The following is a 27,140-nucleotide window of genomic DNA, read 5'->3' as shown; positions in this document are numbered from 1 at the left end:
CTATCAACATTATTATTACCTGTGGTGAATAAACTGAGTATGCGTTAAATACCTTCATTTAACTCAACCTCTAAGTAAGGGATCCAGAGGGTCCTGTTACATGATGTAGCTAAACCAAAATAGGTTTTTATCATTAAGTGTTGCCAAAATACACTACCTCTACTTTATCCAGAGGATTCCAGCTACTGTTAAATGGTTATTGTAAGTGACATTTGGATTAATTTATTCTCTACATGTATTCCCAGTCAGCAAGTTTATGGAAAGACTCACAAGGAGAGCTCACTCCACTCACCATGAAATAACCTACTGGCCACAAAAGAAACACTTTTATACATGGTATGAGCACATTATCTCAATGACTTTGCAAGGTATAGTATCTGCCATTTCTGAGGACATGGTGATGGCAAAGCATGAGTTAAAAGTAGGAACAGTTTCTTTAGTGGGTTATTGATAATTGTTTACTGTAGGATCAACTATAGCAATGCTTATTGTAATTTCCATTAGCCCAAACTTGATAGACAAGTTTGAAAACACTGAGTGAGCTATAAAAAGTCAATTAATTTGTATTTTAACAGACACATATCACAACACGACCTGCCCCCATCTGCTTAATTGACAAAACACAACCAAGGGTCCACATTTATCAACCGCCTCAGATTGGGGCTGATCCAGGATCAGTGCACCAGATCCTAGTGAGCAGCTCAATTCATACTAGTGATAACAAACTTAATTCCAGTCCAGTGCTCTCAGTGGATAAATAGAACACCAGGACCCCGGCCAGTAAAACATTCACTGTTACATATAAAAGTCATGGAAATCAACCTATATGAATTTCATCCACAAATTAAATATACAATGGAAGAGGGTGACAGATATATAGTATGCTGCTCTTCCATCACATCAGAATATAGACAGTCACAGCTCTTTGGAATAATTTCACTCTAGGGGACACTTCATACTTAACACACACTATCAAATAAATAAAGGCAATCCAACCCTGATCACGAGCAGACAGCCGAGACCACACATACAGGAAATGCGTTTGTGGGCAACAGGAATACATCTTTGCAATTTGTGCTTAAGACTGTCTATATGTTTAAGACTGACCAAATAGGGTAGGTACCCTCACAAAAACATGCAGTAATCCTGGTCTCTAAACTGCCTCCCCCTGGCCAGCCGGGGCGCCTGATGGAGGGGAAAGGAACTGGTTGGAATAACGTGTTCCTTCCACGCGCTACGTCCAACCAGGGAAACTCCCCCTTGTCAGGTGTAAAGGAGCAACTTGGACACTCAAGCATGAAGGAAGCATGAGTTAAGTCCGTTGCTCTCCCCAGGTTGGCGGAGGGTGTGTAGAGCCCAGGATCACATTAGATGATTGACACAGGGGTGAAAAATGGGTTACAAAATCGTGGGATAAAATATATATATAAAAAAAAAAAGACTGACCAAATACTATTACAGGCATGACAGAACATAAATTAATGTAATAAAATATATAATTTGTATATAATTTATCACTCTTTGTGATTTTGTATTCCATTTCACCCTGTTACAAATGCATATCGTTCCCTGGTTCGCACAAATCATACCAGAGATTAGTGCAAATAAAGCAAGCTAAATGAAACAGGATAATACATACAGCAGTGTTATAACAGTAACACAATAGGTATATTGACAGTTACAGTAGGTGCACACACTGGTGTTTCATTAAATAAGCAATATTATAATTATATTAACACAACACAGAATTGACTGTATCTACATTGTGGCCATTTCATTCATACATCACAATGATGATGTAAGAGCAAAATGACCAGCAAGTGAATATGGCCAAAGAGATTATCTGTATAATTTATGGTGATGATGGTTGCAGCATGGTGCTGTCTGTATGAGGATGCAAGCATGCATATGTGTGCATCTACTGTATGAATATATATACTAAAACATCAAAGAGGCAATGTGGTCCATGAATTAGCTGTGGTTGTAGTACTGTACACAACAGCTGAGGTGGTGTAAGCAGGATTACGGCTGGAGAGTATTCATTCCAGTTAATTGCTCCCTCGTACGAGAAGAGCCAATCTACAAGCTCACAATGCGTTGCACGGCGACGCATTGTGAACTTGTAGATCGACAAATTTCAGCACGTGACTCGGTCGGGCAATAAAGTAAATTGGACTTGGTTTCATGCTGTAGCTGAAGAATAGGGAGGTGGGGCTTCCTTGGGAGGGAGAGCCAAGCTATCATCATATGGTGGTAACAGCACCTGCAAATGAAGAACAGAAGGAGTTCAAGGAGTCTTTCTGTTAACTAGCGATTATGTCCTTTTTGTCATGAAACAACACTGACATGTTAAATGGTAATGCCTTTTATAATCAAGCTTCATGTCTGCGTGAGTTATATCAGCATTATGCAAGTGCTGGACTGGTATAATACCAACCCACAAGATGCAGAAACCATAGCTAAGATTTATAAAACTTTAGAGACCAGAAATTAGTGAAACCATCACAACTACGTAATAAAGAGGCTGAAAAGCAGGATTTCAACTAGATATGCCCACATCTACAGATTATTAACTACTCATATCTGTCCTCTGGTATTAACCCGGGGACCGAACCGGCAAAGCGGCTGCTCTACTTAATGACCTCATATTGTCTTCCATCCCTTTATATTCCACTCTGTTTCAGTCCACCAGGCTCATACAGACCTTTTCACCAGGCTCATACAGACCTTTTCACAGGTGTTACCAATTATACTAATACAGGTTCCGTTCCATTTAACAGAACCTTTCCACTGAGCCAATATAAACAACAGCAGCAGACTCTGTTTGACCTGTGGTGCAACCACTCCTATAGACAGCTATGTGTGTGGCTGTGTCCGTCCCTGGCTGTGTCCGAGCACGAAAATGTGTGTGGCTGTGTCTGTCCCTGGCTGTGTCTGAGCATGAAAATAGCGTTATAGCCACAAACACACATAGGCCAGGGAGTGGGGCTTGTACTGTACAGTACAGTACAGTACAGTACAGTACAGTACAGTACAGTACAGTACAGTACAGTACAGTACAGTACAGTACAGTACAGTACAGTACAGTACAGTACAGTACAGTACAGTACAGTACAGTACAGTACAGTACCACTCACTTCAGACGGGTCTTATTTTTTCCTATGCTCTGACTTTTGTTGCCAGGACTACATTTTCTTTTTGAAGACTTTGTACCTCTCCCTGGATTTAAAATAAACAGTTTGCCTGCACTTGTATCCTGCCCACAGACAAGCAATAATGATTATGTAACATGTTGAAAATGGAGCCTGGAGAGAGAATATCCTGCTGAAACTATGTCAGTTGAGGAAAGAAAAGGTTAAGGCAAATGCATCCATATACTTCAAGTTCAAGTTTATATACAGCTTGACTAGCAGATTCAGTCAGAAAGCAAGGCAGAGGAGCAAGGAGAATTTATATTTTGTTGCACCCCACTTTTTCAGTTGAAAATACGTCATTAAATGTCTCGTGATAAAGAATAAATTAAGGTATTGAAAGATTTAAATACAGCATTATGTACATGAACCGTAAAGACACATTTATAGACCATCGTACGACTTTGACACTGGACACTGGTCACTGGATATGCACTTGTCTGTGTCATATTCAGGTGTGCAAGGAATTCAGTATTCAATATATTCTGTTAATTGGACAAATTATGAAATATTATATCATTACTAATCAACCTCTGAATTGTTTTTTTAAATTGTAATACATTACTAATCCTTTCCTAAAGCCCCCCTCCTTCATTCTCTTTAGTTCATTCTTTCGAGGAAAAGCTAATGACATGCGGTCAGTGCATCATCTCTCCCTACTGTGCCTCACTGACTCCATTCTGGTTTTGCTATTGACAACACAGCAGACAGCCTGCAAACCTGTCCTGTCCATGGTTCCATGGCTCATCTGGACTAACACCAACTGAGGATAAGACACCACATCTAGTCTGTGTCATTCTCATTTAAAACAATCAGTCACTGCCAGTCATGGAGTCAAGTTATTCTGTAATTTCTGCTGGAAATGAAAGACTATGTGGATGAGGACAAAGCATTTAACATCACATAATGTGCCTGATGCACTTCAACTTCAACTCTGTGTGTGTGTGTGTGTGTGTGTGTGTGTGTGTGTGTGTGTGTGTGTGTGTGTGTGTGTGTGTGTGTGTGTGTGTGTGTGTGTGTGTGTGTGTGTGTGTGTGTGTGTGTGTGTGTGTGTGTGCGCATGCACGTCACACATGTGTGATTAGCATATGGAATGCATTACACATGTGCATCTCTCTGGCATGAACACATGATGTAGGAATGCAACTGGTGGTCAAAAGAACACAACCGGCCACAGTCTATTCTGATGGTCTTTGGAGGGACCTGACATTGAATATGTTCAGACCTAAATGAGACAGCCTCATTTACTCTACCACCACAGGTAGAGTAAGCTTAGCATGAACAGAGGCATAGGTTTCTGTGTTTGAGTAATGATGTCAGAAGTTGGGGAGCGCTCTCCCATTTTCCCTTTACGGTGCAGGTGTTTTACACATCAAGAATCCAGGGAAATCACACACTGTTTCTCAACCCCCCCAAAACATGTGGTGCCTGTGAACATGTACAGTGTACAGTGGATCTCTGGGGTGCAGTTCAGAGGCATATTGTATTCAATAAATAGTATTTTGTGGAAAGTTGTAAGTTAACAACTGTTATTGTACTGTATTCTGTACTGCACTGCACTGTCAGTTTGTCACTATACTGAAAATCAATAAACATTGTTAAATGGTAATAAAAAGTATTATCTGGAATTTGCTAAAAAGTACAGAAACTGAATTCTATATGAACAAATATTACACCATCACTGTTATTGTCAACTCCAACTAATATTGGTACTACTAAAAATCAACCAGAGTTAAATTCTAGTCTCCTCAAAGTTTATTTATTTATTTCTGATAACAAAAACAAGCTACTCAAGTTTTTTGTAACCTATGTTCTCTTGGCTGGGTAAGACAGAAGGATAATGTTGATCATTTGACCACAAACAAAAATCAATATGGGGAGGCCAGGGTTAAAGTGTGTGGGCAGCAAGCTAGCAGCAGCCAGGTGGCCAGATCTGGGCAACAGGACAACAGTCGGAGACCCACACAGACACATCAAGACAGAGCTTACTTACTGTGCACCTACTGTAGTTAAGCTGTGATTATACGGTAATGGCTTTGACAGCATGGAGCCCCATCTATCTGTTCAAGTGCATCTATCTATCCATTCTAGCCAACTATAAAACTACCAGGCACCAGCTGTGACTGCCCAAATGTATACTTCCTCCCTCCCCCTTGCATGATGACATTACAGCTGGGTTACTAGCTGAAAGTGGGAAACCTACGCATGCAATAAAACGTGAAATGTGGTCTGTTCCATCAGACAGTGCAGGACAGGTTTTGTTTTGTTGTCTATGGAACTGTGCTAAAGGCACATATCAAGATGAAATATTTGTTGAAAGATCTCTACACAGGTGATGACAAGAAATATAATAACGAATAGACTAATGGCCGATGGAGAATGCAAACATTGGCCTAGTACACTCTAACCGTATCAGTTCCACTTTAATTTTGAACAAATTAACCATGGCATTTCATTAGCATCTACTCTACAGAATTGTACGTCTTTCCACATGAACATGCATTAGTATGTATGTTTCAAAACTGCAATCACAGTGGAAAAAACATGTTTATTCAGCTGTTCCTCAAGCTCGAGGAATGTGTGAATTACACCTGTGGAAGTTCAAGTACCACATGTGCTAATGGAATAACAGCTCATTGTAAAAGGTGACTGGGAAAAGAAAGGTCGGTATCAAGCTCACTTTTGTTTTTGTCAAATTGTATTGTGACATTTCATAAGAACCGTGGCCAGCCAAGTGTCTAACCTCAGCTTTGCTCCATGCTCTAGCGTTTAAGCATTACAGGCAGTCAATGCAGCTATGGGGTCTCGTGAAATTGATCATACAAGGTGACTTACTGTGGTGTCATTGGTCGAAACATAGAGTAGGATGTCAGCAGAGGCTCTTCCACTCACATATCTGTAGCAGTTCCACACACACGCTATCAGGTAGGCCTGATGGCATTAAGGAAGAGAACACAGAAAAAGACACACATTAAGAAATATAGGAGCACTGTGTGGATCTGCAAGCCAGTTATGTTCAACAAGAATCAGGTGCTCTTTAGGAGTTTAAGTTCCCTTCCTTTGTAGAAAAATAAATGCAGCATACTTCATAAGTGGAGATAGTGGTACTGTAAATAAAGTGATTCCATGAAACCACACCTGGAATTCTTCCTATGAATTATCTATTTTCAGGTGTACACAGTTACACCTCCCTCCAGGGTGGCAGGGGAACAAGCTCTTACTGTGGACTTCTGACATCCAGAAATCATCGATCTGGCTCTCAGCAGGCAGCTTGTTCCCGGAGATCACATGTGCAACACCATTTGGTACAGCAATCCACGTCTATAGGACACAAACCTAGACTGAGCCCTATGATTCTATATAACCAGGTGCATGAGCCACCTCAATGCTCTAGAGTCTAGACACCTCAGTCTGCTTAGGAATCTGTTAATATACTTCAGATACTTCAACACTCCATGGAATAGTCATACTGCACAAACTCATACCAAGACACTGTCTGAACACCATTCATATTCTGAATGAGCATTCTGAATACCTCACTGCATGGAGAACACACATAATAGAACTGTAGAGCCGTCACCATCGCAACATAATAACTATACAAGAATATTTGGCCCACTGAATGGTGTATAATACACACGCCAATTGAAATAGTAAGTAAAATCCTTTACTCTCAGTCTTTCTCTCTGTTTCTTTCTCAGTCTCAGAAGTTTGCCATATGAGGTTTTCCATCTTATTTTATATGGCCATCAGGTTAGTCAAGGGACTTTGACAGTAGCATACAGTACAACTTATGCTTGTAAACAGGCCTTGACTGTTGCTAGGCTATTTATCCCAATGGTATGAAGTATTTTACAGCATTGTAGAGTAGCCAAAAACAACAGTGTAGACTCTGCCTTTTATTTTTCAACTTTTATTGATCCTGTATTTAAGGTCTGTTTGTTTTGTTTTCTGTTGTCCTTTTTCTTTGGGGTGAAGATGTAATGTATTTATTCTTGTACGTTATACTTATGGGGTTTATTAAGAGAAGCCACTTATTATTTCTCAACTCCAGTATTTAAATAATGCTTCTGTGAAAAAAACAATAAACAAACAAACGAACAAAAAACAACAACAACTAGATAAAGTGCCAATCGGCACAGGTCTCCACCAGGATTCTTCCTCAGCCTAGTGGGAATATGCGTGCACAGTTTCATCGCAATCGGACGCTGCCGAGTTGTGGCCATTTGCTACTCCTGAAAACTGTAGGAGCCAATCGTGGCCAATCAGGATGGAATATGAGAAATCAAACAAACCTGTGTTGATCACATGACTATGGAGATCATGTGTACCGATTTGCGTGAAATTTGGATAAAATCTGAAGGAGTAATAATAGAAAATGTGTTTTACATATGTGGGCCTCCTGGTGGCGCTATAAAGAGCAGATGTGAAAAATTCCAGACAAAGGTTTTTCCTTGGCCTCTAGGGAGTTGGCATACAAAGTGATCCACAGATTCGTGCAGTTAGAGGTAAAAACACTTTTCGGCCAGTTATAGCGCCACCTTGAGGCTGAGTTGAAATTGTTCATGTGGCATTTCGTCCTCGGCCTAGTGGGAATGTGGGTGCACAATTTCAAGGAAATCACGCGATGTGTTCATGATTTGCAGCATTTTGTTTGAAACTGAGCACTCCTGTGAACTTTGGAAGCCAATCTTAACCAATCAGGATGGAGTCTGAGAAATCTGAAAGACCGGTTTCATTGAATGGCTGTAGAGAGACTGTACCAATTTGCGTGATGTTTGGACAAAATCTGTAGGTGTACTGTGCAAAAAGTTGTTTTGCACAAAGCGGCCTCCTGGTGGCGCTATAACAGGCCGTTCTGGAAAGTTTGGGGCAGAGGTTCATCGTTGGCATCCAGGGAGTGTGTGTGCAAAATTTGGCATTGACCGGGTTAACGGTGGCCGAGATTAGCTACTAACGGACGGACGGACACACACACACACACACACACACACACACGGACGGACACACGGACGGACGGAGTGCAAAACATACTCTCCCCACATGCCTTCGGCCTGGTGGAGACAACAACAGTGTAGAAGATGTAGTATCATCAATAGCTTTCATTCTATAGTTAACAAAGCCAAGTAGAGAAAAGCCAAGGACATGAAAACCCTGAAAATAAATTCCATAGGCTCCACCATAAAAAAAAAATAATATTAAACACTCATTCCATCCACCATGCTATTTCATCTCTAATACCTTTTTAGTAGTGTCTAGTGTCCATTACTCTGGTTCAGTCATCATATAGTTATTTTCCACTCAACTCACAGTAAACCGAATTCTGCTTAAAACATACAAAACAGGGTCTCCAAATGCATGAATAACACCTTCTCTCATTAGTATAAATTGAAGTGTATTCAATTAAGGAGCATTCAGTGATTTGGGTGAAAACCCCCTGGTCCGCCCCGGTAACAAGATGTGTTACGCACTACAGTGGGGGGACACTTGACAGGCCAACAGCACACACATCAAGGCCCGCCTCCGCTCGATCATGATTGGCGGAAGGTCCCTCTCTATCCTGATTTGGATGAAGGCTGGGCCACCTAGCCAAAAATGAAACCTACGGTTTTTTGACCCCCAGGGGTTAACTGGGGACAGGGAAGATTATCACAACAACAAAAATAAGTGATATTTGAATTAAGTGAAATCACTGAATAATGGAAAATATGGAATTGTGGAATTTACCTTGAAACAAAGAATGCAGCTGATGAAGAGCAGCACGATGAGGACCAAGCACACATTACTCAGAGCTGCAATCTCCTCTTTGTAGGGGAAGTTATCCGGCTAAACAAAGATCAGCAAGACAAAGTTATGTGATCAGTTAATTTAAGGTGCAAGATAAAGAGCCATTAGCATTAGGGTCTATTTGTTGTTTTGAATAAGGGGTCACTCACAGAAGGCTTTTAGAGTTCACTGAAATACTTTACTGACCCTTCACTACCAAATACTGATTAACAAGGGGTTTTAGTTTGTAGTTCTTTTTTCTCTAAATAATTACAGAATAGCAGTTTAATAATAATACATGAATACCCAGATGGAGATATTGATGCATACAAAATAAAAAATACCAATGCAACCAAATTAACATACTGTAATTTTCACAATAGCAGCAGCAGTGTCTTTATACTGAGGATAGCTTTCACGCACGCACGCACGCACGCACGCACGCACGCACACACACACACACAAACACACACAAACACAAACACAAACACACACACACACACACACACACACACAGACAGAAGCCCACCACACACCGGCTGCGTCCCCCGCGCGTCGCCGCGCGGCGGACACAGCCGCCTCCATTATTTTCAATGAACCTATCGCACACCGGCTGCGTCCGACGCGCGCTGGCGTGCGGTCACGCCTCGCCTGCCGCGCCGATGCACCGCTGTTCTATTTTCCAGGCGTTGCCGCGCGGCCTCCACCCGGCTATCCGTGGGCGTGGCAATGGAATATAGTCAACAAAACTCCCCAGCCACGTGGTAGCGCGCCGCGTCCTGTTGGTGTTGCCGTGCGGCAGAAAAACTTCTCCTTGATAGACTAAGTATTTACATTTCCACCACTGACAATCAGTTTGGCTTCAAGCCCAAACATAGTACAGACTTATGTATTTACGCTCTGAAAGAAGCAGTGGAGACCTATAGAAGGCAGGGCTCTACTATGCTGGTTGGTTTTATTGATGCGTCGAGAGCCTTTGACCGAATCCATCACTACAAGCTTTTTAATAAACTCAAGCTTAGGGGTGTGCCAAAATGTTTATTACGCATTCTTGTCTACTGGTATGCTAACCAGAAAATGCAGGTAAAATGGGGGAGCACATTATCCACCCCTTTTAGGGTGGGTAATGGCGTCAGGCAGGGGGGGATTTTATCCCCAGCCCTCTTCAATTTATATATGGACGGCCTGTCAATGCAGCTGGGGGGGTGCAGAACAGGTTGTATGATGGGTGATAGCCTAATTAATCATTTTATGTACGCGGATGACCTCACCATACTTTCCCCAAGTAGCAGTGGTTTCCAACAGCTACTCAATATATGTACAAATTATGGTATTGACTTTGATATTCAGTATAATGCCAAGAAGAGCATGATACTCATATGTAGAACTAAAGAAGATCTGGAACTTAAGTTTCCTGCCTTTCATCTGTCTGGTCAAATTATGGGTGTGTCCAAAATTACAAAATATCTTGGGCATATCATAACAGATACCTTAGAGGATGACGAGGACATGTTTAGACAGAGGAGGATGCTTTATGTACAAGCCAACATGTTGGTCCGTAAATTTCACCATTGTACTACGGATGTTAAGGTAAACCTCTTTAGAGCGTATTGCACCCCTCTCTACACAGCTCCACTGTGGGTAAAGTACAAGAAGGAGAGCTTACGCAAACTGCAAGTAGCCTATAATGACTGTCTTCGTATACTGTTAAAAAAACCAAGGAGCACTAGAGCCAGTGGGCTTTTCTGTTCATTGGGACTCACTACTTTCATGGCTCTGTTGAGGAACTTGACATTTAAATTCATGAGCAGGCTGGATCGCTCACTGAATGGACTCATTGGTCAGTTGACAGACCCAGGCCGTAGTTCTGTAAGGTACACTTCTACCATCAGAGGACACTGGTATAAGAGCCTCGCCTAGAGTAGTAACCTCTTGGGCTGGGTAAATGTACTGTATTTTTTTTTTTTTTTTTTTTTTTTGTATTCTCCTATTTGTGATGTACTGTCTTACCGTGTGGGCCACGAGCCTGTAATAAAGTTTATATATATGGCGCGCGGCAATACTTTGCCGCGGCGGTACGCGCGGCGGTCGCAGACGGTGTGTGTCGGGCTAGACACAGACACACACAGACGGACAGACAGACACAAATATACAGTATATATATTTAAGAGATATATTTTAAATTTGATGCATGTATATGACACCGCCCCTGGACTAAAAACATTAAAAATAGGGCCTTCTTACCAGTTGCTGCAAATAATCCTGTATAGTATTGGGGTATACCACAGTACTGACAGCAACCAAGGTGTTAAGTCCGAAGTCAAATATTTGGTAGCAGAAAAATGGGATGATCCAGGCTGCATGTAGCTGAAACAGTGAAATATATGTTAGATGTGAGAACAGTATGCTATTTAAAGAACTCCAGGAAAGGCTGATGTGAGAGCACAGAATCAAACTAGGCTCTTTATCCAACCACCGCCATGAGCATAAATCAACTCTGAAGGTGGGTCACAGAAGATTAAGGTGAGTCCCAAAAATAATTATTCAGCCCAAATACAATACAAAGCTACTGCTACCATAGGACTCCGGCTGGTATAAGCTTGTTTAACCATGTAGCACTCTGGGAGTCCCTGTGAATGAAAAGTGCAATACAATGTATTATTATTATTTATTATGTTATTACTCATTACTCTTTTCAAAAGTAATATTACTTTAATGAAGTTATTTCTCCCTGCCAACAGTAATCAGTTACACTACTATTTACCTTTCCCTCCACAAAATTGGTAAAAATGGAAAATCTGCAGTGTTAGAACAGGTCAATTTAGTTAAATTTGTACACTCATCTGAATGAATTAACACTAAGGAAATATATATAATGTTCAAGCCATCTAGACAAGAATACACTTCCATGGAGCTGAAGAAAGCATTTAGATGTACTGTCTGTTCAACTGCTGACATTTAGACTGCTAATCAAAGCTTTAGACTCTTTCAAGAAGGGTAACTGTAATATTATTGCTTAAATATTTATAGTAATTATATACACTACTCATTGTCATTACTGGCAAAAGTAATATTGTTACTAGTAACGTGATTCTGCCCAACATTGAACTTGACCTATCTGCAATAAATAGTATATCTTCGAGAAAATACTGTAGGATAGGCTACTGTTAGTAGCCTAAAACGAAAAGACATAATTTTATAACTGGTACAGCAGATGCAGTACATACTGTACATACAGTAGTAATATCAGGAGTGTTAGTTAATCTCTGAGAGAATAGCAAGGCTCACAGCCAAAATTACATTATTTTACCTTGTATGCACCATATGTTGCCATTCCACAAGTGAGGATCATCAGCATGGAGATTGCTGAAGCTATGCACATATCTGGAATAGAAAAAGGAGAAATAAATAGTGTATATGAGAGGTGTGCGCAAAAAACAAATTAACAGATATGTAACTTTTGTTATTTTAAGTCACTTTGGTTGAGAGAGTAGAGATTTAGCATACCGCTACATTAATTCTGTAAAGGTATTTTTGGTATTTTTAGCCTTTCAGTTTTTGAGTGGTGCAAGCGCAACCACACCAAGGAACAGCAATGTCACTATGGGACTATGACTATGTTTAGAGTACCAGTAGGGGAAAAAGTGGTGCTGTTGTGCCAGAAACCGAGAGAGAGATAGTGCTGCACTGTTGCCTGCTAATGAGAGAAAGAGAGAGAGACTGACATAGATCTATCTATCTTTGTATCTATGTTTGCTGTTTCTGGACGGGGGGAGGGGGGCGGGGTATAAAAACTGAACTGTTTTGACTGAACTGCTTATCTGTAATAACCTGTAAAAAGGAATAAAAACAAAGTAAACACAGAAAACATTGTATACATGACATGATGATACCTCTGCTGTCTGGAAGAAACTTTCACAGACGTAAAGGGTGTTAAATAGCAATTTATGAAAGAATAAAAAAAAACAATAAAAAAAATCCAAAACCTCAAAGATGTTGAGTTAGGCTTTCAGAGAGTCAACTATTGATTGTGATGATGAGTGAGAGGATAGCACTATAACACCAATAAAATAAAATAATTTGTACTTTACTTTACTGTACTTATCTCATACTAAGCATTTAAAGTATGAAGTATAAAGTACAGCAGCCATGTGTTCATAAAACAGAAAGATTGGGTATTGGGTAAGACTGACGTTATGTATCTTTCAGGACCTTTCACTGCTTTGTCTCAACCATTACTCTATGGCTCTGCTTTCAGCCACCACGGTGGATATTTTGACATTTCGTTATTATTATTTTTATGTTGCCACTACTGTTGGAGCAGTCATAAACTACACAGGTTCATCCCGATGTTCTGGGTATCTTTGTAATGTTAGTGTTAGTAAAAAGCAGGTAAAAGAGTAACGTTTGAGGCAGACTAACATCAGTCACTCTACAGTTAACTGAAGTAGAAGAGGTGCGGGTTTACCCCGCAGCTATGTCGGCTCCACCTACAGGAAATACGTAAGCTGGGAAGTAACCTTTAAAATATTTTGGGCATTTTTCTTTTAAGTTTGTATAAACCATAATGAGTCTCAGTTGTTGTATTCTGCCTTCAACTGGAAGCCAATTTAATTATCTGAAATAGTTAGCGCCAATGTGGGTTCTTGGGGAGAGATAAAGGAATACCCTCATTAGTTTATTTTGCAATGTCTGTAGTATTAGTATATCTTTGGTATTTTTAGCTATGCCGCTGTACTGTACCAGGTTAGTTAGGCAGGTGTAATGAAAGTGACATTGAACTAATGCTGAGGTCAGTGTCCTCATGGTGGTTCTATAGGAATTTGTCAATCCTAGCTATAGGAATTTAGTCCTTGCGTGGATCTTGTCAATAACTAAGTGAGCCATCGATTCACCAGTCATGTTCTGGTCTAGTGTGCAACCTTGATATGTAACTGAAGTTTTCTCCTGGAGTTTAACTCTGTTACATTCAACTGAAAAGTTGGATACCTCTCTTACAGTAAGTTGTGCTTTGAAGGAAAAACGATACATTCAGATTTACCCAAATGCAGGGGTAACTTAATTGTTATCACTTAACCATCTGTTGACTTTTTTTAACTCGTTTTCTAGAGAGCGACTAAATGATTCTAAGCACTCACCTGTCACCAGTAAAGCAGAATCATCTGCATACAAAAATAAAGGACATGAACAGGCTGCATTAAAGTCTGATAAGTCATACAAGTCTGAATCTGTTTCTAATGGAGCAGGTGGACAGACCTATTGTAATTAAGGATCACAGTGCTATAATACCCAGAAATTCAGACATTTTTTTTTTTTTTTTTTTAAGATATTTTTTTGCGGCTTACGCCTTTTATTGATTTTTGAAGGGACAGACAGTAGGCTGACAGGAAACGGGAGAGAGATGGGGGGATGACATGCAGTAAAGGCCGTGTCGGGTCCGGGAGTCGAACCCGCGGCACACTGTGACTGGATTACCAGTCCGGTGCCCAGACCGTTACGCTACGGCCTGGGCCGAAATTCAGACATTTCTAATCAGCAGGCATTACCAGTGCTGCTATGGCAAATAGAACTGACCAACACAAGCCTACTATGGGCCTCCTTCTCCAACCTGCTTGTCAGGCAATATATGGAAGCCTATATCATCTGTTCCTACCGCCTGTTAATACACAAAATCATCATATTGCACAGCCATGTTCGTGTGTGCATACCCCTAGCCTAGGCTATGGAATTCCTCCTTGTGCAGCTATACAGCTATTGAGGTGAAGTGTACTGTAAAATAGGCTACAGCCTTCTGGGTGACTTACTGGTGTCATCCATGATATCCAGGTCATTTGCTAGCTCAGCACTGGTCAGGTGGTACTGCTCAGGATCACCCAGTGCTGTCAACAGGATGAGTAAGACCACGGCATTGATGAGCTTTAAGACACAAGACATATGGACAGATCAGGAGGCACATTCTGGATGCAGAACATTCAGGCCAGGAGCAGAGGACCATGCAGTAGTAGGCCTACAGTATATGTGTCACTTGGATGACAGAACAGATAAGCCACTACTATCATACACAAACATGTCAGTAGAAGTTATCGATTCATCTTCTTGGGAAAAACTAAAGCAAAGACAATTTTCTCCTCAACACTACTGTCAGTTCAACTGTTGCAATGAATACAATCTGGAAGTTATATTCATTTCATAAAGCGAGTTTGCCAGATTTTGTGGATTCTTAAGCCCTCAGTTAGCTACCACCTTGAGGGTTCCTGGACAGAAGCGATACCACTAACCTTGATGGATAGAATTATCATTCCTTGCTTAACCCATTTTGGGTAGGTCGGTAGGTTTGTAGGTCTGCTATTTTTGAAATTTTGTAAAAATGCGGCACAACATTTTGAATATATATTATTTTTTATTTATTTTTATTTTGACGTCAGGCCTAAATGGGTTAATGTATGTATGTATGTGTTTTATATATGCATATCTTATTTTATTTTCTCTGGGAAGTTGTTAACCCATCTAGACTTTCAAGCACCAAACTGAATGTGTCCATATATGTAGGCCTATATTATTTTTGTATTTTATTTTTTGGTTCGATGTAGGTAATGGGTATATGTGTATAACTGTGTCCTTTGTTACACAACGTGTCTGAGCTGAGCTGTGCTGTCTGTGTTTTCTTTCTGTCTTGTCTTCCATAAAATGCAAAAATCAATAAAATTGTTATTGAAAATTGTATTATTATAATAGTCTTCTAGACACATTTCTTTGATCAGGCAAGCACCGCTCATTAAGTCACTCATTCATCTGAATCTCTATCAGGTAAATGTGTAATGGAAACTTATCTATGGTGAACTGCAGTATATAAGCAACCTGACACAGCCCCTTGCTACCTGATGAGACTGAGTGCTAATTTATTCATTGGAATTGGGCAGAAGCATTTTCCACAGGCTGTTGGATTAAGTTAACCCTTTCTAGGACATTTAACAGGAGTAGCTCTAGTCGACATTCAAACAACACACTGGGCTTTAATATCATATGAAGTATAGACGACAATAGCTCGTTATTTACAAAAGACAATCTACAACAAAAGACAATAGCATTATATTAATAATGTTGTCATCGTCTATGGAAACTATATGGCCGCTTAAATTCAGCATCATTCACTTGTCATTGTAAAATGAATGCATGTCATTTTGTTATGATAATTTCCATTGGTGAAATTCGTTTTCACTGGTCGACATCTCCAATCAATATGCTCACCATATACCAGACCCCCAAGATGATGGTGCCTGTGCGGACATGGCAGCACAGACAGCAGCTTGTGGAATACCATCGGTCCCACGGGGAGATCATCATCTTGAAACCTGTCTCCTTTTTTCACAACGCTATCATTTGCTGTATTTCTCAAGAAGGCGTTGTCAAAGCTCCGTTTTACGAATAGTCCTCGCAGATGGATGATAAATGCAAACGAGTCTGACTGCCTTGAACCTGTCCCCAATTACAGCACAGTAACAGCGGCGTGCTTAACTCAGCCCAATAACATTGGACCACGTGACCGGCTAGAGAGAGGGGATCACTGAGCTCTGGTGATGTAACCCACGTCGTTTCGAGAATGTCCCGGGAAATGAAATAAATGCCTACACTGCATCTGCCAAAACATGAGATTAAATTATTTTTAGTCATGATAACGGACATTTTTAAACCTCTAAAGATTAATTTGAAAACATAGGCATATGGAAAGTGTAATAAATATCTCAAATTTGCCAAATAGGCCTAGCCTATAGAAGGGACAATTTATTTTTACTAGCACGTACACTCGTACAGCGACGCTAAACAAGACTAAATGCAATCGGCTATGATGGTGTTTTTTTTTGACGGTGACATTCAAACTTTAGTGTAGCAAAACAATATTTCTTTCAAATTTGCCAAGCAACAACAATCAAGAAAACCTAAATGCAAACGAACTAATTACCCCACAGACAATGTAAAACCCTCATCCATCTATTATATTAAAAATATTATCGTTTCCCTCATAGAGCAGGTCTGGATTGAAAACAACTGCACTAAAACTAGTAAATTCTGCATTACCATATTACAATTTAATATCTTAGGCATTTAGCAGACACTCTTAATCCAGAGCGATTTACAGTAAGGAATAATGTCACATTATTCCATCATACAAAATATATACTACATATGTGGGGGGGGGGGAAAGAAAGCTGAATAAGAAGGGAAAAAAGACAAGCTAAACTGCTGTACTTCAGAAATTCTTAATACTGGAATATAATTAGATCAACATATCCACACAAAGCAATCAAATATAGAAAAGGGGACTTTATTTAGTCTTTTTACATATGGCTTAGCTTTTCTTTATTACAAAGAGGTTTTAGAAAAGGTTTTGAGGACTTTGAGTCAACCACTGGTGGACAGTCATTAAACGATGACACTGCAATGGGACATCACAAGCTCCTATATGGCTCTGGCCACAAGGTAGTCACACAGTAAAAAGTAACGGCAAGGAAACAAGTCAGTCTCAACACATACAGCAGTACAACAGATGAATGGTTATAGCGGATGGATTCAGTGAAGTGAGCAATTACAGACATTAAATGCAAACTCCAGAACAGACATGATTCCCTTTCCTGGATGTCTTTATTTTTTTATTCCACACACATTTCCCTGTGAAGTTTGTTTAAAGGCAACACCATGTTAAGCTGCTATTGCAACTCATTGTTGCGGTTATGAGTGCTGTTAAAAAAAACAATTTGATTTACACATAGTGTTCCTGGAGGACTTCATTCCCCACAGTAGCCACTGTACCATACAGTAGCTCTTGAAAACCAGAGAGCCAAGAAAATATGACCATTATCATGGACTAATCTTATGCAGATTGATGCCGTGCCAGTTTCTGCTTTCATGGCCACATGCTTGTGGTCATTTTCATTCTCTGTACAGTATACATGGCAAACATCAAACTGCTAAACATTTCTAATAATTACAGAGTGTACCAAATGCATTATTCAAATAATCATTAACAGCATTACATTAGTTTGCACTAGGTTCAATTTTGACCAACCAACATGATATAAAGCAGAGTTCAAGAAGTCTTGATTTTCATTTCAATTTGTTTAGCTCCCCCACACCACGTACTGTAGTTTAATTCTGTCTACAAAAGTGTCGTTGCATAAACAGATGTTGATATAGCGCCTGTTTCATACAGCGGTCTGTAGAGTGGACTCAAGTTTCATGTCTCTCTCCTCGCCTTCTTCTTCTTCGCTGGCTTGGGGGCTTGGCTCTCCTCAAGTTTCTCTGTGGAGAGAAGCAAACGGAGGACATGAGTCACAGCAATAAAACAATAACACATTGCCATGATTTGTTTACCATTTACCCCAATTCAAAAAAATATATAGTGATTCAAAGTAAACACAAATGGACAGAAGGCTGATACTGTAGGGACAGACTTTAGAGAGTGAACTTAAGAAAGAAAATGAGCAAACAAGAGATTGCAGTCTTTAAGAATCATTCTCGTTTTGGCTGCCTGCTTGCTTATTCATTTCACATAGAAGAAAATGAGAATATAAGGACTTTACTTAGTGTAGCTTAGAGAGAAATGACAAAGGTGGCTAAAAGTCTGTTTGCAGTGAATTGCCTTGTGTTGTCTTGAAGATGAGCTATAACTGCTGGGAAGGCCTTTCAAAGTCAACATCTGGCAATAATGGCCCATTTTCACCAGTGCCTTATTCCTCATCTTCTTTTGAATAGTTCAAATAGCCAATCTACAAGCTCACAATGTGTCGATGTAGATCGACTATTTGAACAATAAAAAGAAAAGAAAAAAATAGCGCATTAATAATAGTAATTAAATAAATCAGACTAATAGACTTTGGGCGTCATTTATCAATGAGTGTATATTCTGCCTTAATTTGCTTAGGAATGACCGTTCACCACGTGATATTTATCAGTTGAGCCTACAGCCAATCCTAGCGTAAATTTGGTCGGAGCTTTGGTAAATGTCACAGCTGAAACCAACCGTCATTTAAATAACACACCCGCTCGTCATCGTCACTTGGAAATAAAATAGGCGTGCATGTCCATTTATGCCAAAATCAAAATGTTATATTTCCACAGGGATTTATAATAAGTGTGTTACCTCTGATGAGTCCCGCTGCGTCCCGTGGTCAAAATCATCTCGCAAATACACGCTCATGTTTTAACAGAACCAGTAAAGCACTGTTTAAATGGCTGAATTGTAAACACATTTTTAATTGTACAATTTTAATTGATTGTACAGTTGGAAATATCCTACCAATTTCATATGACACTTCGATGTATGCCTTTTAAAAAAATGCATTTTATAGCTATACAATGCTTCTCCGCCTATCCACGACAAATGGGTGCAGACAAATCCACGACAGAGTTCCAGACCAGACGTGAGTTTTGCGTGAGGTATGTCAAAGTCCAAAGTCGCGCTGGAATGATAAATGCCGATAATTGCGGTGATCTCACTGTACGCCCATTATTTGGTCTAAATCACGTTGATATATATTGATATATATATATTTACACTGCAGCCATTATGACACAAGAGAAAAACAGACACTGTGTAAATATGGTCTGTATGTGCATACTGTCAAACATACTTTGTTGTGTTGGGGCAGCAATGTCATTCTGTTTAGCAGTGGGCTCTTTCTGTGGCACTGGTGTGACAGGGGGCTTCTGGGATGTGTTCTCCTTGACTGGATGTTCCACTCTTGCCTAATGGTAACCACATCAGCAGTCATAAATTACACAAGTAGATTATGTAGAACACACACACACACACTGTCAGGAAGAAACCACTTAACTCCAATATGTACATTTCAGGAAATTAAAAATATTATTTTTTCAGGAAATGAATAAAACCTTATTTTTTTTAAACAAAGCAATACTGCCTCATGAAAGATGTGACTTTTTATGTCAATTACTTCCATGAGAGGGGGAGAGGTGGTGGAGTTAGTTACTTTAGCAGACCGTTTGAGGGTCCAATTTTACTACTTTTCATTGGTTAAATATTTTCAAAACACACAGACGTAAAGGGTGTGCAATAGCACTGACTTATGAAAAAAAAAGGACTTAGGTGGTTTCCTCCCGACAGCAATGACATGCAAAAGAAAATACACTTTAAAAAAAACACAGACCTCTACAGCAGCTGCCTTCACTGTCTGGACCACAGGAACAGCCTCCTCAATGGGCTGCCGTTTCTTCACTGGAGCTTCTGAGACAACCTCCTTCTCTGCTTCCTCTACCTCCTGAGAGAAACACAGGCACTGACGAGCATGGAAACACAGCCGAACACACCGCATCGGCGCAGCCATTACCAGACCATGTCATACAGTGAAACGGCTTTAATTCAGTCACTTGGTCATGTGTGGGGTGGGCGTTACCTGGGCAGCGACATCTCCATCTTCAGCTGCCTTCTTCTTTTTCTTCTTCTTCTTTTTAGTTTTAGCTACTCCATCAGCAGCCGTCTCCATCTTTTCCTCTTCCTCCTCATCCTGAGGCAAACACATTAAAAACAGCCCAATTCATTGACCGGACAGCTTGTAGAAAATGAAAAAATTGTGCTCAGTATTAGTGCAAGGCCGGTACAATACTTCAAGACAGACGTGAAAAACCCTTGTCACTATTCTGTTAACTATTTACATAATATTAAATAACAATGGATAAAACAACCTGAATGGACTTTTTTTTTAACAAGTTCAACAAGATAACGGTTTCTCTAACTAGTTCAACAAGATAACGATTTCTCTGAGTTTGTATCGTTTCCTAGGGCACAGTTACAACCAGAAAGTTCACAGAAGTTGGAACGCTCAGTGCAGCCATGTTATTGTTTTCAGCCTGAAACAAACTATAGCTACTCTATTATGAAGGTTAACTTTAACCTTGGCAGGTTCAGGACTGGGATCCTCCAGGATCACAGGGGGCTCTGGCTCCTCAAAGTTGCCCCAGGCCTCAGAGGGGGCATTCCAGTCAGAGCTGGGGTCCACTGAACCACCATCTGAAAAACACAAACCCCTGAAGTAAAAGATATATGTACAACTATTCCTCGCCATTGATCTGAACAGTCGCCAGAAATGTGGCAGTAAAGTAGCATCATAACTAAGAAGTAGACAGAGACAAACAAAACAACAAGAAAAAAGTCTCATCCTTACTCAATCCAGACCACTCATCCTCCACTCTGGGCTGGTTGCTCAAGAGCCGCTCAGAGGCTTGGGGCTCTGCAGTGACAGAAAGTAGTGAGTCAACCTAGCAGGGTAGAGGTCATTTCTTGGTAAACTCCACCATCTAGTGGGGGGCCAAGTGAAGCACAACATCCAGTTATTTTTCCATTATCAATTTGTCACTTACCTGCCACTACTTCACAACCGGTCACAGCTTTTGGGTCAGTAATCTTGATCGGACTTTCAATTACAGTCCAGGACCCTGAAACAGACATATTAAACAGTTCTCAGAAAGGATGATGGGCAAAGTCGGAATACACACACACATATATATATATATAAAAAAATATCTCAAGACACCAACATAGTAAACTATATATTATAAAAAGATGACTTTTACCATCAATCTCATTTCCCAAGAGGGAGTTTTTTTCTCGACTGGCAGAAGAGTGACTGTTGTCTTGACCAGCTGTATGAGACGAAACCTTGACAGGATTGTCATTCAAAACACCAGCCACCATAGGCCCTGGCATTGCTGCCTCACTGCTGTTAACTGACACCAAGAGACAAACATATGATACTCAGCCACACACAATGGCAATGTACTTAAAACATTTGTATAATCCTTGAAGAAAGGGAGCTTATTATTAACTAGAATGAGCCATAAAATTAGATGATTCATGGGGTCAGTAGTCAGTAATTAACTGGATGGATGGTAGAATTTATATACATACATATATACACACATTTCATCTAGCAGAAAACTCCTTCCATTGAGAGTCAAAGATGTTCAAAGATGTCCCAAATGCCTGTATTTTTAAACGAACTTGTCAACGAGACTAGAGACAAGTAAAACTTGACGACTCCTCGACAACACATCAGAGAGAATCAACTCTCAGTAATGCCAATTTAGGCTGTTTATGCAAGATAGCCTTGAGGGCCGATACATGTGCATATGCACTGACTGCATCTCACTCTCTCTCACACACACACACACACACAGTTCAGATTAAATACACCATATATTTCCTCAATACCTTTTTTCTTCTTCTGAGAGGAAGGCACAGAGGCTGCTGTGGTCTTGAGTTGCTCTGGGGGAGCACTATTTGGAATGTCCCCTGTTCTAGGACTGGCTGAGCCATCACTCGGTGGCTTTTCCTTCTTGCGTTGCTCACGCTTCTCCTTGTTGCTGACCTTGGTCTCCCAAGTGCCTGAGAAACAAGACATAGGTACATTGACAAAGTATTAGTGTGGAAAATACCACAAGGGTATTAAGATTAGGAAACGCAGTATGGATTAGTGGGGGTGGTTTGTGGCAGTGGCGCCGCTGCCATCAGGATGTAAAAATGCGGGGACATTATTTGGGTCGGGGGGCGACTTCATGACTCATATTGTTGTGTATTATCCTGTCTGACACCTTGATCGAGTTGAGACTAGAGCAACTGCAGTTACTGCACCTATGCAGCCAATACACAACGACTATTGTGCAGCTAAATGGAAACGGTGCTAGACCATAGCATGCACCAGTGCCGGTCAGGAAAAATGAATAGACCAGGCATTCCCCAATAGTGCGGGGACATTCAGACCCAAATGACCCCCCCCCCCCCCCCTTTTTTTTGTGAAGTGACCCGAGTCACCCGGCTGCTGAAAACAGTCATGCGTTTAAAATCAGTGAAGACTGCTTTAGCAAATGAGAACAGAGAGTGGTGAATAACATGAAGAGATCTGTATGAACCGAAGCATCATTTTCCTGAATCATCACATGGTTCATAACATCTAACCTCCTTCTGGTTCTTTGCCATCAGCAGTGCCCGTCTTGGTCTCCTTTGCCGTCTGTTTGGCCTTCTTCTTGGACTTCTTCACCTAGGAGACCAGAAACAGAGTGAAGAGCGAGTGTGTACAAGATACACTGTCGACTGTACAGTACACACGACACTATTGTATGTTTACATCTCCAAGGGCAGTGACTAAGCCACTGCTCTTACACTGAGCCATAGATACTCAATCGCAACACCATGTTCAAACCACATCTATATTTAAGTGAAATTACATACACCACCCAAGACTCCCTAAACCCGTTAGCCTTTTCTTTGACAACACCACAAACCTGCTGGGCTTCTGTGCAATCAGATTACTACAAGTTACAACTTGTTAATGTCAATCAAGGTCACAGTGCTTTGCGGATTCTAGAAGGCAACGCTTGATGAACGGACCACACCTGACACTGTCCTAAGTCAGGAGCCATCCTTCAGGATTATGCTGCATCTGCAAGTAAAGATGGTAACCCGATACTGCCAGCTGGTCTGTCCACATCAGAGTGTGACGAGCGTGGGGCTACCCTCTGCTTCCAGGAATTGTAGGGGATCCACAGAATGTAACATTATGATATCAACTTGAATGGTAATAGCAGATTAACATATGTAATTACACAAATATTTTCAAGACGCATATTGAGTAAGATATATTGAGATGCTCAGTTCAGAGGGTTTGTGTGGATTTGGTACTGCATGGCTGTAGTTGGTTACCTCCGCAACCGGTTCAGCCTTCACTTCTGGTGGAGGTGCCTGGTGATGTGGCACACTCTCCTCTGCCACTATGGCTTCCTCCTGTGGTTCAGCAACCGCCCTTCCATTTGGCTGGGCTGCCTGGGCTTTCTGTATAAGACAACAGATCGGACAGGGATAGGTCATAATAAAGTCCTGATCAACAGCCTATACACGTAGTTTCCTTTCAAACAAGCATTGTGTCATGTGGCACCCAAGTCTAGCCTGCCACGGCCTGACACTAGCTGCTTAATCAGTGCACAAAGCTAGCTCATTACCACGACTGAACTGGTGTAGACCAACTATTCTGATGATGAGATGTTAGCCAGTTAGCTAGCTTTGCTAAGAGTCATTATTGACATTTTATTCGAGTCTACTTGCCTTTTCCGGCTTCTTCTTCTTTTTCTTCACCTCCTCGGCTTTGACCACATGCTTGACAGCCGCTTTGATTTCAATGCAGTCATCCACCGAGTCGCGTCGTTTCCTGCATATTGCCCGACAGGTCGAGGCCCACAAAGCAACCATTAGCACCAGACCGATGCATGCAGCCAAGATGACAACCCATGGCGGAATCAGATCGGGCTTCAGTCCCAGATCCACGCCGAGCTCAGAGTGCAGCAGCTCCAGGCCGCTGTTCAACAGCTCATTCAAACGGCTGGTGAGAACTTTGACCTGCCGAGAGGTCGCGTCCTGCCAGTTCTCCATCCCTATTGTGTTTTTATTTGTTGGCATTTCAACAGACCGATTAGTCACGCTTGGTTGCTACTAAGCGTAGCTTGTGCTAGCTTGCAGTTGCAGCAAGTGCTAGCTAAAAATAACGGAACGGTTTCGACATGATGTCAAATATCCTAACGCTACTCTACTCCCCGCCCGGCAACAACATCCACATAAAGCCGACTGTGTTAGCAAGCTAACGAGCTAATAATATGCTGATAAGATAACGGGCCGTCCAACGGCAGGGAGCGGCAGTCAGACAGTACAACCTACTGCCACAGTGCTGGAGGTTCACCTCATATGGCACCGTCCATTCTGACAGCTACAAGGAAAGGGGGCAGGGCGCCACAGAGCGACGGGTCTCGCCGATTGGCTAATAATAACCGCATTTATGCTTCGTCGTTACGCGACCGCGGTGCCGCTCAACCGAATATAGCCGAGCTGCAAGACCTCGACGCATCGCGTTTGTGACGCGTTGTGGGCTTGCAGATCGTCTATTTTCGGCTGCTCGCGGCACCATAGTACGACGGACTCGGACTCCTGCTTCTAATTCACTGTCAAAACTTAAAATAATTAGAGAGAAGAAAAGACAAGGTAAATCTCAGCTCTTGACCAAAATGCATTATTTTAATGAATAAAACTTCATTTTAACCAATCTCTATACTATACTGAAGTGACCATATGACATGAGGAAACTGGAGAGAATATTTGTTTCCATTAGGACAGACCCAATATCATTCACACCCCCCCGGCCCCCCCCTCCCCTTGTGATAGCAGATCAACTGTATCTGCTATTTTTGGTGAATATATAGTGTACTGTAGGCTGAAAAAGAATGCACCAAGTACAGTTTAACTCGGGTCCATTAAGTAGAGGTGTTAAGTGGTGACAATGATTAATTCCAAATATTATCAAATTAGGCTATTTGATTTTGAGGCACCCCTGGATTTGTGTCTACTGCTCTAGGGGTTCCTGGTAATCTGGCCTATATGATGACCAGATCCAAACTGTTCATTTGAGGGACAGAAGTATCACTTGTGTGGGACAATTGGGATGGGACAGTGTTAGCAACTAAATGCCTGATGTCATATTCGACCATAGGCCAAATATTGCATATCATTTTGTTATTAAACCCCTCTGGCGTCTCACATTTTGTTTTAAAATGCATGGGTGTTATGTATGTCCGACTCGATGTTGTCAGTGTAGCCTAGGGTAGATTTCTCATGGTATTTTAACAGGCTTAAAAAGACATCTTGCACAAATTGAGAGCTTTACAACTAAACTAACTATTAGGGCATTTGAACACTGCTGCCAGTCACTCACAATGTGGAACAGGGTCTCAATTTGTGGGACGCCTGAAAAGTCTTGGAAATGAGACACTGTCCCTGCATGCAAAGGGCCAATCTGGTCACCCTAATCGGGCCCCTGTGCACTGGCTGGCTCATTCTAAACAGCACTGGCCCCGTTCCATAATCCACAACAAACATTCAAAACTTTTTTTCTCTCTACTATGAGCTTGCACAAAAAATAATTTCACCCACCTTTTTTTTTACTGTAAAACTTGTTTACGGGTGTTTTAAACTTTTAAACCAGCTGTGACATGACTGTGACAATAGAGATTCATCCCGGATTCGGCCCAAACATGGGGTTAAATTCGTTCTAGGCTACTGCCACCAAATTCTGTGGAATGCCCTACCAACAGCCAACCATAAAAGAGCACCTGTCTGCAATTTGTAACTGGACCTAGACAAGTCTTCTAAGCTTGACACCAGAAATGACCCCCCCCCCCCCAAAAACAAACAAAACAAAAACAATGTTATATCTTTAAATGTCTTGATGAATTAAATACCCAGGATCACAATGGAAACTAGAAAATTCGCAATTTAAAAAAATTGCAGAGTGTGGTTGCCGCAGTGGCTTACATATGCCCCTCCCACTAGTATTGCCAGCCAATTACAATTTCAAGTCACGCCTTAGATCATGCGTAAGTAATTCGGAGGGGATTTAAACCCCGAAATTCATGTTTTTGCGACAAACGGTTACATTTCTCGCATTTGCGGCGCCCCCTATGGATGAAAATGGAATTGCTTTTAGAACTTGGTTGATTGAACCACCCCGGACATGTGATTGAAATGTGGGATGGATTGGACATTCCGTTCGTGATTTATGGCATTTTTTGTGATATAGGCCCCTCCTACTAACTTCGGAAGAGGATTACGGCCGAACGATACGCACTTTCAAAATTCTGCAGTTCAGTTTTAATTGGATGGGTCCAGAGATCACGTGTGCCGATTTCTGTGAGATTTGGACAAAATCTGTAGGAGGAAAAGCAAAAAGTGTGTTTTGGACAAAATTCAAAATGTCGGAAAATCTATCATGGCGGAAATGGGCGTGGCCTATATGGGGAGATGCGTCATGACCCAAGGAATCCAGGGAAAAAATATTTTTTATTTTACGACCTACGGTTCAAGAGTTATAAGCCAAAAGGTAAAGTGGGCTGTTATAGCGCCACCATGAGGCCGACCGATAAAATGTTAGGGTTAAATAATTTTAGGGATAATGTTGAATTATCCCTAAAAGTTTTGTAACTATAGTGATTACAGTCTCCGAGGAACAAATACTTGAATGTGAATTTTTGCCTTTTCCCATTCATGTCAATGGGGAAATTTAAAAATCACTTTCACCTAGAAACTACATTCATGCTTTGTTATTCAGCTTACTGTGGAGACACATGCTGGAA

General features: G+C 41.1%; 2 protein-coding genes across 3 annotated transcripts; both read right to left on the bottom strand.

Annotated features, from left to right (window-relative positions):
- Positions 1–1,671: 1,671 nt before the first annotated feature.
- On the bottom strand, positions 1,672–16,364 carry LOC310855317 (lysosomal-associated transmembrane protein 4B-like). The gene is made up of 7 exons (XM_083760271.1): positions 16,206–16,364; positions 14,762–14,873; positions 12,268–12,341; positions 11,202–11,324; positions 8,919–9,017; positions 6,027–6,122; positions 1,672–2,263 (listed from the first exon to the last, which is right to left on the bottom strand). The coding sequence occupies exons 1-7, from the start codon at positions 16,299–16,301 to the stop codon at positions 2,183–2,185; spliced, it is 681 nt and encodes a 226-aa protein (XP_083616397.1). The 5' UTR covers positions 16,302–16,364; the 3' UTR covers positions 1,672–2,182.
- A 900-nt stretch (positions 16,365–17,264) lies between these two features.
- Positions 17,265–24,709, bottom strand: mtdhb (metadherin b). Of its 2 annotated transcripts, none has more exons than XM_083761720.1 (12): positions 24,066–24,709; positions 23,671–23,795; positions 22,927–23,008; positions 22,183–22,356; positions 21,546–21,698; positions 21,333–21,407; positions 21,137–21,202; positions 20,867–20,982; positions 20,369–20,479; positions 20,123–20,233; positions 19,586–19,700; positions 17,265–18,254 (listed from the first exon to the last, which is right to left on the bottom strand). In XM_083761720.1, exons 1-12 carry the CDS (start codon positions 24,418–24,420, stop codon positions 18,190–18,192), a joined length of 1,548 nt encoding a protein of 515 aa, XP_083617846.1. In that variant the 5' UTR covers positions 24,421–24,709; the 3' UTR covers positions 17,265–18,189. The 2 variants fall into 2 exon arrangements, with proteins under 2 accessions (XP_083617846.1, XP_083617845.1); XM_083761719.1 differs by having other exon boundaries at positions 21,546–21,705; positions 22,184–22,356.
- Positions 24,710–27,140: the final 2,431 nt, after the last annotated feature.

Source organism: Protomyctophum parallelum, assembly GCF_964188405.1.
Source record: "Protomyctophum parallelum genome assembly, chromosome: 3".
Classification (NCBI taxonomy): domain Eukaryota; kingdom Metazoa; phylum Chordata; class Actinopteri; order Myctophiformes; family Myctophidae; genus Protomyctophum; species Protomyctophum parallelum.
The sequence above is the reverse complement of the archived record's forward strand: the minus strand, read 5'-3'. Positions and strand labels throughout refer to the sequence as shown.